General features: G+C 43.4%; 1 protein-coding gene across 2 annotated transcripts; it reads right to left on the bottom strand.

The window, feature by feature from the left end:
* Positions 1-2,894: 2,894 nt before the first annotated feature.
* On the bottom strand, positions 2,895-15,525 carry EDEM1 (ER degradation enhancing alpha-mannosidase like protein 1). 2 transcript variants are annotated; one of them, XM_054216386.1, is made up of 12 exons: positions 15,024-15,519; positions 14,865-14,937; positions 11,492-11,595; positions 10,656-10,827; positions 9,298-9,481; positions 8,605-8,779; positions 7,920-8,040; positions 7,283-7,453; positions 6,595-6,668; positions 5,844-5,940; positions 4,921-5,106; positions 2,895-4,032 (listed from the first exon to the last, which is right to left on the bottom strand). In XM_054216386.1, exons 1-12 carry the CDS (start codon positions 15,419-15,421, stop codon positions 3,943-3,945), a joined length of 1,845 nt encoding a protein of 614 aa, XP_054072361.1. In that variant the 5' UTR covers positions 15,422-15,519; the 3' UTR covers positions 2,895-3,942. The 2 variants fall into 2 exon arrangements, with proteins under 2 accessions (XP_054072361.1, XP_054072362.1); XM_054216387.1 differs by lacking the exon at positions 2,895-4,032 and having other exon boundaries at positions 4,964-5,106; positions 5,861-5,940; positions 15,024-15,525.
* Positions 15,526-16,341: the final 816 nt, after the last annotated feature.

Below are 16,341 nucleotides of genomic sequence, written 5' to 3'. Positions count from 1 at the left end.
CCTCATGTCTATGCATGACATGGCAGATGAAGCTGGCAAGAAAGCTCTCACCAGACGGTAACCCATTCTCCAAACCATTAACTGATTTTGTGTGCTATCGTGAGGATATGGTCAAGAAGTCTCTTTTTCCCCCAAGAAAAATAAAAGCTATTTCTCGCACACCTCAATTACACATTCCTGAACAAACCAGGTCTAAGGCAAAGACAGAGCCAAGTTATCCTTGGAGACAAAGAACTGTTAAGTTCTGGTTGAGGCAACCTTTTCCTTACTCCCCAAAGTACCCAGCAGCACGCCCAGCCTCTAAGAAAGCGGAGTAACATGGTATTTGCTGCAGTAGACAGCAAAGCTCTTAGCAATGACAGCTCATGACTAAGGCTGGCTCCTAAAAAATGTGAATTCCCAGCCTACAGTCTTTGGGGCACATGGTCAGAGACTTACATTCTCCACACACAAGATGCCACAGACACCTACAACAGAACTGGAGAACTGACCGGGGACTTCTGTTACTGAAGTCAGAGGTCTGGAGCTCTTCCGAGGGGCCAAGTCAGGGACAACTTGAATGAGAGCCACAAATCTGCTTACAGATATGTTTTCCTTTACTCACCCCTACTCCCAAGGTCACCCTCAACTGCTGAAGTTTTCCTGCCTGGTGAATGGCAAAGATCAGGAATACACACTCAAATTCATCTTTTCCCTGCGTTTGGGAGATCCCCTGCAAGCTTCATGACAGCCTTACAAGAACTACACTATAAGAAAAACACACGTAAAAGTGGTCAAATACACCATTTTTTAATGCAGATTCGTAAAACTTAAGCTCAGTTTTGAGAATTCAGGACATTTCATGACAGAGCATTTGGTCCTCTTTTAAAATTTCCCATCCCCAATTAAATACTTCATGGAAAAAAACAATTAAGCATACATTGCATTTTTAATTAGGAAATATTGATATTGCACATTATACCAAGAAATACAAAAGTCTGTTTCAGCAAGTTATTCCAGCAGTTATCAATTTCATTTTGATATATCATTGACTTATACAAAAGTGTTAATTTTAGTGCATAACATGTGCCCTGTCATTACAGAGTAAAAATGTATCAAAGCATTTTTAACACAAAGAAGAAGAAAAATTGGCTCCTTAAAGAAGACAAAGCCCTTTTACCACATAGTCAGCACCAGTCTCCTTGTAGACAAAAACCGTTCCTATGGAAAGACAACTGTCAGATCACCTTGGCAACACAAATTTCAATGCAGTTTCTAACGAGAAGCTGACCATATACTATTTGGCACCTTAATTAATGGCCCAAGTCGCTAAGGGCTGAAAGGCTGCGATACTTGCCCATGCTGTTCCCACCCTACAGCCACCTCCCACAATTTCTGGCAATATAAGAGCGGGAAAAGCACGCTGGCGGAACAGTTGTGCAACTTCATTATAATCGTGTAATTCTCTGAGGAAAACTCTGAAACAGATTTCTGTGCATAACACTCGGCTGGAGCCCTGACCAGGGTTCAGGTGCTTCAGAAGGCACAAAACACTGAGAGGCAATTCCAAGGTATATAACGCACATTCACAGAGCTACACTGAGAGTCAGGGAAAGATCATTACCCAGAAGTAGCCACCAACACACTTCGGGCAGTGTCCGTCCTGGCATCTGCTACACCAGGGTTTTAAACGGCCAATTGTGGAACGCTGCATTTGGCTTCCGCGCAGCCAAGCTCTTCTCATTGCAGGGCTACGAGAAGATCTGGCCCAGCAGCAGCATTTCAGAAAGCCCAGCCATTTTTTGCTTCCTGCCTCCCTCGGTTGGCAGAAACCACTCCATTTACACATCCTCCTGTGCTTCTTTACATGTTTACAAACTGAAGCACACCTGCACACCCAGGCAACGTTTACTGGTTAAGAAGCTATACCTTGAACCTCTCCCAATACCTCTTTGGATAGCAACATCTTGAATTTATGTGTTGCTTTGAAATAGACAACTAAAACTTTCCAGCAATAGGTTTGCAAAGCCTAATCTACAGGGATTGCAATTGCCAGCTGCCTCAAATATCAAGGTAACTGATTCTATTGCAACGTTTTGGGAAATCTCAATGTATTTCCCTCTCCCCCCATCCAATCCTCCCCCCTTTAAAATACACATAATAAGACTAAGAAGACAGGATTATTATTACTTTTTGCCTGAATACATGATACAGCTATCATGGAATAGAAGATTCTACAATGAAGTCCCTGAGATGCAACTGTACACTAAAAGATTAAAACAACCCCTTCAGCACTAACTTCATATTTATTAGAAATGTTTTGAGTTGCAACATATGGTTTAAGATAAACCGGTGTTATCGTAAGAAGGTGAAAATACAGCAGATCACGTTTGCCCTTATATTTAAGCCTTAATTAAAAAAAAATTAACCCAACAGTAACATTCAACTACTTCAACTGTAGTCAAAAGTAAAAAGCATGTAAGGAATGGGGAGTCACTGAAAAAAAAAATGTTATATTTAGAATAAGTTGGTTTGGCATCAGTTTGTTTTCATCCCTCAACAGCCCTGCCTGAATTTAACTGCTTTCTTCCTGAACATTCACAGACAGTTAATTTCTCAGACATATCTGAGCTGTGTTTCAAGATGGTGGGATGAAGCAACTGCATTGTTTCATTATTCCTCACTGGAACAAAAAGGCACAGTACACAGGTACAGTACAGCACCACAGTCAGCATCGAGAGCTGCTGCAGCCGTCACCCTGTCACGATGGCACATACCCAACCTGTGACAGAGAGAAGTTAGAATACTGCAGGCTCAGACCTCCTACTAACTCCACTCCACAAACCCAGCCCACAAGTATTCTTTGGGATGGGCACAGCAGTTGATAGTTTTCCACTATCCTTTTTTTTTAAAAAAAAAAAAAAAAAGGAAAAGTCATCTCATATGTAAATTACTTTTTAAGTTACTTTAGGATCCACTGTATTTTGTAACCAGCTAATCAGAAATACTTTATCCACCTTCCCAAGCAAGCTCAGGTTTTCCTGCTAGCGAAGAAGACTTAAGGCACTAACATATTAATGCTGTCAGGAATGTGAAATAGTTTGTTCTTCATGTACTGTTATACCAGTTCTTAGCAGCATCTCTCCTGAAAAGGCACTAGATATGTGGCAATTAAACTTTTGGAACTTCTGCTCAGCTAAGCTACATAAAGTTAGCTGCTTGGACAGCTGAGTGGCTTTGCCATTTCCCCTTCCCTCCCCCCCTACTCCTTTACCAAAAAAAGGCACCTAATTTGTTTTATTACTGTTTCTGTAGCCACAGGCTCTTGCAACCGTGCAGTTCTATACAACTGTGGATATGAGGGATATCATGATTATTATACTGATAGCTTCTTACACGATCAGGAGTTATCTTTTCAAGGTCCTATTCTAAATACAGCGTTTTTGTTTCAGCAAAACCCATTACCAGTGGGTTCCTACCTGAGTAGTACTTAAGGTTCTGTATTGCTAGTCAGAATAATTCTATGATTAAACTTGGTGTAAGAAATTGCACTTTCCCATTCCTTCCCCAATCCCAAGATCATTTCAAATTAAATACTAGACCCTTTTCTAAAGGGACATTTGTAATACAGCTACGAAGAGGTAGCTAAGTGGCATGTGCCAATTTTCTTTTTTTTTTTTTCTTTTGAAGTATATTCAGCCTTCATTTGCAACAACGATTTTCATAGGAAGTCTTAAAACAAGAAATCTCTATTCAGCTGGCACATGGAGTTACCACAGCTCAGAAGACAGAACTCGTAGGAGAACTTGATCTCCCTTCACATCCAGAATTGAAAACTAACAAGCATGGGGGATACCCAAGTGACTCAGCAGATGCAGGTGTGTAGCTGAAGAGGAAAGGAATGTCTACAGCCAAATCCCATGCTCCTCCTGACATATCATAAAAGTTACTCCGAAGATCCATTCAGATCAAACCCACCATCCGATCAATCTGTCTCATGTAGTTACTCTTCAATGGCAGTAAGTATCTCCTCTCATCAGGAACCCTGTTACACTGTTAACAAAATGAGAATATTTTTAAGAACTCAAATATGAAAACAGGCAATCCCATACCCTCTGTAATCTAGCAGGCGTTTCAGCATCAGTAACCACAGATTTCCTCCCAGTACAGAAAATTGTACCCAATAGTGCTTTTGGTCCCAGCTCTCCCTCACTCTTTGCAAACTACAGCACAAGCCACAGAAATGAACAGCAAGTGTTTCCTCAGCGCAGGCTGCAAGCTTCCAAACACACGCCAAACTGCTGCAGCTTGTTATTCAACTGAGACTTCCTTCACTATGACAACTGTGAATGTTTTTTAAAATAATGCTCTTTTTCTGCAGGACTGGGGGGTGGAGGAAAGGAATCATGCTAGAACTTACTAGCAGAGATTTTAAAAAATTGTTCTGTATTAAACACATATCTATTTCAGTTGGTGATAGGCATTGGATCTATTGCTGTCTCCTCAGCTGATGCCTAGCTAAGAAAGGTCACCTCTACATGCCTCAAAACCACTCTGAGGGGAAAAAAGCTCTGTTAAAACGACACACTCTAATCCTTTTTCCCCATCACAGCAACACTGGAAGATGTTAAGGGCAAAGAAAAGGGGAAGGGAAAAAAATAATTGGAAATAAATTAACAAAGAACAAACTAATTGCTGCAAAATACTTAAAAGTGGACAGGTTTCACCTTCAACATAATAACTCCTATTATCCTAATCCATTCATTCCACTATTGAAAGTTTTTTTCACATGGGAGGTTCTCAGATATTGACATTTATAAAGGAAACCCTACAGATCCCTAAAGTAACACTTCCAAATGGCTCTTTTTCTACTGCCTAACCCAGTTCAACACACACCCCTTCTCCAGCAACACAACCAAGAACACTCTGTGTATTCCTTACATTAGAACTGAAGTTGACTGCCTTTAATTCATTAGGTTTAATTTTTTCTGCGCTGTCCTCTTCTCCAGGGAGGATGTCTTTCCACAGCGAGTTACGAAAACGTTCATCAACAGACACAATATGTCCCTCAGTTGTAAACATATACTTATTTCCAGATTTATGCAGTGGATTCTCTTCATCAAACAACTAAACAAGAGAGGGGAGAGACAGCTATAGTATGCACGCAACATTCGTCATGTCCCATCAACACTAAGTTAAAGCACATGCACTCATGCATTTGAAGGATCACACAAAAAGCACAGCTTTTAGTGCTAAATGGGTAACTACTGTTAAAGCAAATGAAAATAAATAGTTTTAATGCAAGCGATTTCTTTTAACAGTTGAAAGAGGACAGAGAAAGAAAAACTTCTCACACAACTTAAACTGCCCTTATTTTTCTAAGCTGCACAATGGCAGGCACTTCTAGGCTGGCATCCACTGCTGCCATTCGGTCAGATTTATTTGTTTTTCTGCACTAAAGGAGATTGAGAACAGTAGCTTAAGCAGCATGGCTCAAATGCTTTCTCCTGTGACTGCCAAAGCCTGATGGGGAGAAATCGGAGGCTGCTGCGAGGCAGGCAAAATGGCTACAAGCAGTAATTTAGCTCAGAGCTGAGCACTAGCTTCAGTCTTGCTTCCTCTCCTTTCCAGCTCCCCCCCAAAGAGCTGCCAGCTCTACAGCTAGCAGCTGCCTAAACCTCCAAGGTCAGGGTAGAGTGAAAGAAAGAAGAGCCATGCATTTTCTGATACATTCTGATACCCAAACTCCTCTCTTCCCTAGAGTGCAGCAGTTTCTAATTAACCACATCCTGCCTCCTTGCTGTGCTGCATTTGTGCACCGTGCATGCAAGAGAGTATCTTTGAAATAAAGAACATATACACACCAGGTACAAATATTTACATGTTTCACTGAGAAAAAAGCTCTCCATTCGATCTTCCTTTGTCTTCTCTACAACGTGGTGTAAAGTGGCATAGCCACACCTGCAAGATTTAATATTAGTTTGGGTTTAGTTCCCAGGCATTCTGATCTGGAAGCAGTTCCCAGGTATTCCTTAACTTCAGACCGTTCCAATTGTCACTAGGGGTGAAGTTAAAATTAAACAAGTCTCTTTTACAAGTAAGCACTGATTATTGGTTTCTGGTATTCTGATGAGACTATAATCATTGACCCTGTGGTCAATACAAATAGTAAAATAAAAATTCACTGTCTTCCCTCTGAATCGTACAAGAAGTTCAGATACTCAGTATTACTGTCAGGATTCACTGTTATTGTCTTGAGATAAAAGCTGACATGCAACAGCGTGCATCTTAGAGGCCATCCCTAAACACCACAAGCCCAGAAATATTCTTGCAGGATCCATAGAAAAAAAACCCATGTACTAATTTTACCAGTTTTTAGCAACCGATTATCAACAATGTATTCTGAAAGGGAGTTATAAAATTCTGAAGGCATAAAGTTGTCACTGGACTGTAATTTCATTTTCATCTGAGAAAGAAATAATTCCTCAATACATAAATCATCACTTGTGGCTTTCTGGTTTACCTGCATTTGGCAGATTGGACTCTATATAATATTTATATAATAAAATACTTGTATATAGCAGTGAGAGAAGACAAAGAACATTGAAAACTGACTTTGCTTTTGTATATTTTTCCAAACTCTGCAGAATATCCATTCCCACATGAAGGTAAAATGGGTTCTTTGTGGCCTGAATAAGGAAGACAGACAAGAGTTAAGAGTCAGCAATTTCGAAATCTTGTAAAAATAACGCTTACAACAAAGGCCTGAGTAGTGTTAGACTCTCACGTATTACAGTAAACTTATCTTTATAGGAACATGACTCGGATTACTCTGTGCAAGCCTCTCACATTTGCTTTAGTGCAAATCCTAATAAAACTTGTGGTAAATTCAAACTTTTTGATAGCTTTTCTTGCAGACAGAAAGTTATTTTCATTTACTCTATCTTCTGCCAGTTGGAGACTGTGCCCAGACAATACAGCAAGGAAAGCTACTACATTTACTTCAGCAATTTCTATTAAGAAGTCACAAGTCTCTACCTTGTAAAAATCTGCCAGCTATTTTTTGAAAAGGTTGTTTAATCTCATTTTTGTATGTCTTATAAAGAAGGCTATTTTTTAAGCAAACAACATAGCAACTACATTGCCTAACAATCAGTGCCCAAACAGGGACCTCTGTATAAGAACAGGCAGATCCAGAGGCACCAAATTTCATCAGGCCAGAGGCTAGGGGTAGAAAAAGGGACTTTCTGAATGAAACCATTTTTGCCAAAACACAAGCTGTAAGCTCAGAAAACTCAAGTACCTGATAAAGGAGATATGTGGATTCCACTAACTCTGGCCTCAATGGATAAAAGGGAACATCCGGTGCTTGCAATTGCCAGTTGTATCTTTCTGGGAGAGCTCCGTATCGCTTCCATATGGCATAATAAAAAGCATGGAGACAAATAGCATCTTCCACATCTCCTATCAATACCTAGGCATAACAACAGCCGTAAACATGCACGCATCATACTGCAAGCCAGCAAATTGCTTTCCACTCTGTACAACAACATGCCATATAATAAAACACTCCCCTCATAAGGAGAGACAAAAAAAATAACCCAACTCCACCCAAAAAAGCTGATGTATTAATTCCTTCGCATTAAAAGCTTTAGGGCGGCTCAGCCTTGCAGCATGGTATACAAATGCTGATGTTAAAGGAGAAAAGTTAAAAGTATCTCAAACCCAGCAGAGAGCAGGCTAGGCCTTCCAATATTGTTATGCTGATGCAGAAGCTGAACCGCCCTAAGACTCTCTTATCAGAGCAGCCAGATGTAAACCCAAAGGTTGAAGCTCATCTCAGAAGCGATGCTCAGATTCATTCACAGCCTAGAATTCAAATGAGCCTCTCTGAAACCCTTTAACTGTGTTGTTCGGTCTTTAACAGAATGAAAGTTTACCTGTAGTCCAGGAAAAAAAGCTTGCAAAGAGTCAATCCATGTGTTCATCAGCTGTCCTGTGAACATGTTCACATTAACGTACAAAGGAGGGTCACCTTCACCTTCATTGCAAGCTTCTCGACTGCCAAGTAATAATAAGCATGTGTAAATATTCACTATTTCAGAACACACTGCACTTTTCATTTCACAGCACTGCCACCAGCAAAGAGAATGAGCCACAGATTTGCATGACCAAAGCCATTTTGAAAAGAACAAAATCGTCAGTCATGCTTCCCAGAAAAATTAATTCATCAAGGTATGCACATCATATGCTTAAGTTATGTCAGCAGAATCTCTACCAAAAAGTCATGCTAGGTAAGATCAGGCCTTAAGTACTAAGCTAGCTAATTTAATACATTTCCTTTGCAGTTCTACAGCCCTTTCTCAGCCTGACGTTTACTAACCTGGACTGTAACCAGTTTCGCTTCTTTGTGCCAATAATGCTATTCAGATCAGTTGACTAAGGAGCGAAGTGAACATTAAAATTTATTTCCACGGTGACTACCACAGAAATAAGACTTTGTCTTTTAGAGAAAAAAAGAGAACACAGACTTTCTAGAGCATGACACAAAACACTCTACAGTCTCTCATATCTTGCTGGAGTACTCATCGCTTAAGGAACTGATACTCATAGCAAATAACATACCCTCTTCTTAAGTGGTTCTGAATGTTCCGATAAGCATCATTGAACATGTCCAAGTCTTCCTTTTCTCCAAAGAGGATGTAAGACTTCAGAAGGTATTCATAGAACGAATCCGACCCTGCTCCCAAGCCACTTTGCTTTCCAACCCAATGGCCAGTTTGAATATTCACAACATTTCCTTTCAGAACAGACAAAAAGTTTAGTCTAAAGTTGCCAAGTACATCAGAAAAAAAACAATCAAGAAACAGAATTTAGAAATCTTCAAGAGTCTTAAGGAGAAATGATCAAAGATCACTATCCAAATAAAGTGTTACGGTGCATTCATCCGAGGAACAAGCACATACATGCAGTTAAGTACTTGTAGTCATCTGCCAATCTAAATTCTATTAATGGCGAAACAAATACGAGAACTTCAGTTTCATTTCCCAGTTTCACTAAAAGTTTGTCTTTGGAAACCTGTGCCCTAAGAAGTCATTCAGATACTCCGTTTTTCTTATGAAATTACAAAGTGCCATTTGGTCAACACAAACCATGAGCACACCAGGGGAGCATGACTTAACAGCTACAGAGGAAGCAGATCTACAAAGTTTATGGTACATGAAAGAAACCTGTAGCATGATGGCATTCTGCTACAGGAGACTGAGGCAAGTTTAAACATGGAGCTAGTCAATACAGCATCACCTCAGAAGACATTACCTAGCAGTCCAGTGTTATTGCTCCTGAGATTCCAGAGCGCTTTGACAGCTCTCCTGGCCACCCACTCAAATGTGGAATCACCAAGCAGCCTGCTAAGGATACCAAACTCCACCAGCAAGGAACCAGCTCCTGCAGTACAAGTTTCATTATTGCTGTCTGGAGGTACCCCCTTCTTCAGATTGACCTGTGAAGCAAGCGGAAAGAGCGCTAACAGCAAGCAGAAAGGCTGCACCTCATACAGCTGTGCAGTATGATGTTTATTATAAAGCTTTGTATTTGTTTTTGCAACATGTAGTGTGCAATGTCCATATAGTTAGAAACCCAGCGTATCACTGCTTGGTCAAAAACCTTTCCTGAAGAATCCATGAAATTGATCTTCCAACTTTATAACATCATGCTCAAGGTGGGCAATCCTAATTTTGCTACTCTTACACTTGCTGATCCTTCCAAATTTCAGTCCACTTTTTCATCATGTCTGCTAAACTTTCAGGTCCTTCCAAGGGTGATGCAAGTACCGCCTCCCCTCATTTAGTGCTCTTGAAACCAAGAGTTTCCTCAGTGAATGCTCCTCAAGTTCCCCACGGAACAAAACGCTGATGGGAAGTTACACTACCCTCAAATGCTTTACCAAACTCTGAGCAGAAGTGAAAGTTCATGTTTCTACAGCCTGACAGGTCTGACGCAAAAGCGGAGCTGCTGTCCCCGGAAATTAAAAGCAGTCAGGCAAGTGCTTATTACTTTTAGAGCTTAGAGTTGGTCCACTGAAACTGACATCCTCCTTGTAAACTGCATCTACTTAAAACAAGAGGACGCAGTATTCAAGAATACCTCAGTATTCTTGAGTACTCACTGAGCAGTATTCAAGAAAATTACAAATTCCAAGCCCAGTATGACAAATATTTTAGATTACTTTCATTTTATCACAACTACCTTAGTACCAAGTCACCAATAAAGTCACTTTCCTAGGCTATTTGCCCTTACAGTATTTCTTGTTAATCTTCTTAATGACAGCATGTTTTGTTGCTCCATGATATATGGGAAGAAAGTGCAGGGCAGGGCACGTTTCAGCCAAACAAAACACAAACAAATGACTACTGACCCATACAGAGCAATATATACCTTGTGAAAACACAGGCTAAAGAAAACATTTACTAGACATAAGAAGCAACTTATATATCATCTGTGTCACCGTAACTTAGTGCAGTTTTGACCCCCACACCATTTTAATGTAACTTAGAGCAGGTTCAATACCCCAAGCGCACAAATAAAGGCACACACAGGGCACAGAATTCAAGCGGCAGGACAGGCGAATTACTACTTTTACATTATTTCCCCACTGTGTTGCTGTGCTCACTTACCCTAGGATATGGAATTCCGGTTTTGGTGTTCTCAAAGGCTGGAAGTAGTCTCACTGCTAGGTCATGAGCCATATGCAACAGCTCATTGTCATAATCCTTAATGGTCATATCACCAAAAGGCTGTTTGGTATCTGTAATTATTATGTGGGCAGAAAGCAGGCTTCCCAAAACCCTGCGGGAAAAGGAAGAGATCTTCAGTTTTTAAATCCAACCTAAACCTAGTTCTTCAACTAAACCCTTACCAGTATCACGTTTAACAGAAGTATTACTTTGTGCATTTACATGCACTATAGAAAGATCTACTTTACTCCCCACCAGCAGTGAAAACATCTAGAAGTCACATTACTTGCCACCCACACTAATCCCAAAATCCAGTTAAACACTGTTTAAGACATTCAGAAAATGACGCTATTTAAAATCAGACAGTATCTTAAACTCATCTCTAAGACAGAGAGGCCTGTTTTTTCATCTAAAATGAAAGTGAAAGCAAGCAGAAGGTCCATGAAGAAAACCGAAAGAAGGAAAGCCTGTCAGCAGGCTTGTTTGCTGTGCAATAACAAAAAAGCAGCATTCTGCAAGCCAAACACTGTTGAGACTACCATTGTATCACTGCTTCAATGATACAATGTGACTCACATGTGACTCATTAAAATTATTTCAATTATGAAAGGATGGAATATTTTCATAAAATGTTAGAAAACAAATTACTCCAGGAACAATTATGGAATAAAGCCTAACAAAGATATCCTGATAATGATTTCACTTTGGCTCTCCCATATATAAGCACCAAGTCTTTAACCTTGTTACTGTTTAAAGACAAACTCAGAGTGACATACCTGATTGTTGCCTCAAAAACTTGGACCGTTGAGTCTTTATCAAATGAAACCGTGTCAATCACCAACTTCACTGCTTTCTGGAATTCTGAGGAGTTTCCCATTACCTTTTACATAAAAAACAAAGTTATTTTGTCTAATTGTTGCTTCAAAAGAGGGCTGGGGAAGAGAATGGCAAGTTCACATTTTAGACCAACAGTCATATTAACTAGATACAGAACAGAGTACTTCAAGCTCCTGCTAAAAAGACTTTCCAGAAAGTTACCCATCCTACTGACATGCAAGAGTGTGTTTTACGAAAAGTATGTTAAAACAGGAAAATCCACAAAGATGTATTTTTGTCCGTTATACTAATCCATGCACTCATATGTTCTTCCACTCCCAGCATCAGCCTTGTGGATGATCTCTTAGAACAGGAGTCTAAAAAAATCTTAAGATCTACCCCACTGAGTGTTTTAACTGCTTAAACTATCAGTTAGTTAAGTTTAGCTTAAAAGGTAACACAACTTGCAGAAGAATGAAGTCTGATTTGACATTTCTTTGACCAGGGGAGTCCAACCTTTCAAGTTTTTGACTTAACACTGCATGCCATGCCCAGGACTTCTGTCAAGCCAGTTTGCTATAGGTACACCTCAACAATTCATTTCCACTATATCCAGAGACAGATGTAAATTCAGCCCCAGTTTAAAGGAAGCAGGAACACAGAATACACAGGTTTCTGCCTGTGTAAGTTCACAATAAGGCTGGAAACCTAGCTCTTTAACCATCAAAACACCATGCACCAGTCAGTCTGCTCTTTACAATACCCGGACCTAGTGGGAAAGCATTCACATAGATCTGAGCAGATGAAAAGCAAACAGGCTTTCATCACGCAGAAGCTTCTGAAACACAAGAGACTAAGAACCAAACGTTTTCAGTTTAAGAAAAAGAGTTACATACTGCTCCAAAAGGTATGGATAGGACTCTGAGGACAGGAAGGCAACTGTTTAGCCACACCATCATCAGCCACATAGCACAGATCCCTAAAACCAACGTTTTACTCACTTCCTGATTTCAGTTCTGTTCATTGCTGCCATGTTCAGTTGAGACCTTCTCACCTAGAGCTGCAATTCCATTGCAGCAATGGGAAGTATTTCATAACCTGAAGCACCCATGCAGTCCTTGCACACACCACCTTCTCCACAAAGAGAGAGAAACACACCACAGATCTGGTCCTGACACTCCAGAAGGCCAAGAACCTGACCTGGCTGCAAAAATGAGGCCATGAAACTTAAGAGGGTTTCTCAATATGCATAAGGAGTTCAAGGAAGGGGCTCTTCTCCGTGACACCACATTATTGTTACTACTAACATAAAACTGCTTCTCAGATTATCTTCAAATTTTACCAGAAATGCACACGATGGTCTATTTTAGCAGGCAAGAAGCAGCTTCACAGCTTTTTCCCCTCCTTCCTTTCACCACTCTTCATACAGATTTATAGCACACTCTGCCAAGCAAAACAATCAGAGCTCTTGCAGTCATCTCAAATAAGACAAACTCTCTTCCTGACATATCTCTCAGCAACCCATGCACGTCCCAGTTCAAATGCACCCTTCCTAAACACCAGAGTGATGGCAGTATTCCAAAACAGATCTCACCTGAGCATTGGGGAAGATCTTAGAAATTTCCTCTGTCTCTTCTGGAAATCTCTACTGATACATCCCCCACGTACTCTTATCCTTCCCTGCACGTGTAACGCACTGCTAGCATGTGATCCAGCTGTTAGCTGTACAACCATCACCACCTTCTCCTCAGAAGTGAAAGATTTAATAACCTCACACTTACAAACTATTAAACCTTTTACTTTAACATTGCTGAAGTTCATTACAATTTTAGTTGCTTCCTCATGATGTCATTTCACCCGCTCTTCACGTTAAGAATTGATCTCCATTTCTATCAGCAGCTCTGCATGAAACATCAGCACCTTTTGTAGTAACACCACTAACACGCAAAAACTAAACAGCACTAGTCCCACAGCAAGTCCTTGGAAGATACCATGGAGTAACTCCATCCAGATTGAAACTTTCCGTACCTGTCTTCCTTCAACTTCTCACCAAGTTTCTCTACCAAGTAGCCCTCTTCTTCAGTTCCACTAGCTTTGTTTTCCTCTTTAAGTCTTTCATTCAGAATCCGTTCTAGAACAATGGCTACTGTCAAGGTAACAGCTCAGGACCATGCTCCCACTTCAATCCAACCATCCCACATCCAAGATCTGCAGTTTCACAGCCATGTTAAACAAAGCTCTCTGCCCACCACCAAGCTTTGACTTCCAGTTTACCACACTGGGGTTGGGAATAAACCACCCGGTGAATTGCAACAGGTGCCCATTTCACTGCTACCAGCCAGACTACCAGAACAGAGCAAGCTAGACCCATGCATGTTCAAGCACATCTAGGGTTTCTCATCACTCAAACTCTCTCATCCAATTGACTTCAGCCTTTCAGACATTAATGTCCATATCCTGCTAAGAGACTGCCTTCAGAGTTTAATTAGCAGAGTTGTTCTTCAGCCACAGAATCATAGAATCATTTAGGTTGGAAAAGACCCTTAAGATCATCGAGTCCAACTAAAGCCACCAGTAAACCATGTCCCTCAGCACCACGTCTGCCCAGCTTTTAAATACCTCCAGGGATGGTGACTCCACCACCTTCCTGGGCAGCCTGTTCCAATGCTTGACAACCCTTTCGGTGAAGGGATCTTTCCTAACATCCAGTCTAAACCTTCCCTGGCACAACTTCAGGTTGTTTGCTCTCATCCTATCATATGTTACTTGGGAGAGAAGACCAATCCCCTCTCACCACACCCTCCTTTCAGGTGGTTGCAGAGAGCGAGAAGGTCTCCCCTCAGCCTCCTCTTCTCCAGGCTGAACACCCCCAGCTCCCTCAGCTGCTCCTCACAAGACTTGTGCTCCAGACCCCTCACCAGCTCCATTGCCCTTCTCTGGACTCGCTCCAGCACCTCAATGTCTGTCTGGTAGTGAGGGGCCCAAAACTGGACACAGCACTCGAGGTGTGGCCTCTGTGTTCAGTTTTAGACCCCTCACATCCTAGCTACATTAATACACCTTTACACTAATTTGCAAAACCCAGTTTTTTCATTCCAGCTGCTAACAGGAACCTCCCGAACTTCCCTCCTGATTCAATTTATCCCAACAGGGCAACGCAACAACTCTGCAGCCTTCCCGTATTGCAAAGCACAGACATGGCAGCCCGAAGGGCCGAAGTCTTCCTCGCAGGAAGAAACGAAGCTCAGCTGACGGGTGCCGAGCCTCTCAGGGCCAGGGCCGCCGTTGGGGGTGCCCCCCCAGCCACCCCCACCCCCCCAAAAAAGGACTCACCGCCAGGGTGTCCAGCGCATCGATCAGCGTCAGCGAGTAGTTTCCCAGGACGTCGTTGATGTTGAGGTTGGAGCTGGAAGAGAAGGGCCGAGCGTCAGGCCCCGCCGCCACAGGGCGCGGCCTCCCCCCCAACCCATTCCCCTCGGCCCCGCGACTGACGGGTCGTGGTCGGGGCCGCGGCCGCGACAGTGGAGGGGGTCGAGCTCGTCCTGCGGGAAGGCGTGCTGCATGTAGCTGTCGTAGCCGAAGACGAACATGCCGCGGGCGGCGTCCCGCAGCCGGGCCCGCAGCTGCGGCGGGAAGGCGCCGCTGTACCGCCGCTCGTACTCGTCCCCCCCCGTCGTCCCGCCGTCGCCGCCGCCCCGCCGCAGCAACGAGCCCCAGTGCGAGGAGCCGGCGGGGGCGGCGGGCGGGCCGAGGGCGGCGGGCGGCGGGAAGGGGAAGGGGAAGCGGCGGCGCAGGCAGAGGCCGGGGGCCAGCGCGGGCAGCAGCGCCAGCAGCGCCTGCAGCCCCAGCCTCAGCAGCAGCAGCCCCAGCACCAGCGACCGCCATTGCATGGTGGCCCGCGCGCCGCGCGCATAGTTTAAAGGGGCCGCCCGCTCCCCAGCCCCCGCGACGCGTCTCCTTTAACAGCGGAAGCGAAACACCGAGCGGAGCCCGCCCCCGCCTGGCTCCTATTGGCCGAGACGGTGCGGAGGCTGGACAGGCCTCCGCTCATAGGGCGAGTACCGATGTCACTCAAGGGCAGAGCCCTGTGAGCCTTGAAGGGCGGTGCCGCGGGGCTGTCGTGGCACGGCCCGAGGCCGGAAGGCGGCCCCGGCCCCGCCCGGGCGAAGGACTCAGGCCTGAGACGGCGACGTGGGGAACGGGGGCGCCTCCGCTCGGCCGGGCGGCTCGTCGCCCTCAGGGGTAAAGCGAAGGCTGAGAAACAGGAGGTTCTCCAGGAAAAACAAACAAACAAACAAACCAACACCAAAAAATAAAACAAAAAACGCCAAAACGCAAGGATTCTAGTAAAGTTTGCGATCCTCCTGCAAACTAGCACCTCCCAAGGCCTGCTTACCTCACAGATGGCATCAGGAGGTCCTCGCTGTGACCTGCGGTGTGTGGAGCAGTCCTCCCTGCTGCCACGATGAGCTTTTCTCCGCACCTGAGGAGAGGGCAGGTCAGGAAGAGAAGGGGAATCAGAGGGAGCCGAGGGCCATGGAGATGGACGCAGGGCTCCCCTTCACACAACAGCAGAACCCGCTCAAACAGTGAGATGGAAAACGGAGCACGGGGTGCGACCACAGGAGCACCCAGTGCATGGTGACCTACCTTCGATGCGACAGCGCAAAGAACAAGCTCCAAGGCAGATGGAGTTTTCAGAAAGCAGCATAAATAGAAAAGCTGGTAAATGCCACTGGCAAATTGTAGATATGAAAGTGAAAATAAAGTCAGGCAGTACTGGTAAAACCAAAACCCTTCAAAAGGCAGC

The sequence above is a fragment of the Rissa tridactyla genome, chromosome 10, assembly GCF_028500815.1.
Source record: "Rissa tridactyla isolate bRisTri1 chromosome 10, bRisTri1.patW.cur.20221130, whole genome shotgun sequence".
In the NCBI taxonomy this organism is placed as follows: Eukaryota; Metazoa; Chordata; class Aves; order Charadriiformes; family Laridae; genus Rissa; species Rissa tridactyla.
Note: the sequence above shows the minus strand (reverse complement) of the source record. Positions and strands in the feature narration are given on the sequence as shown.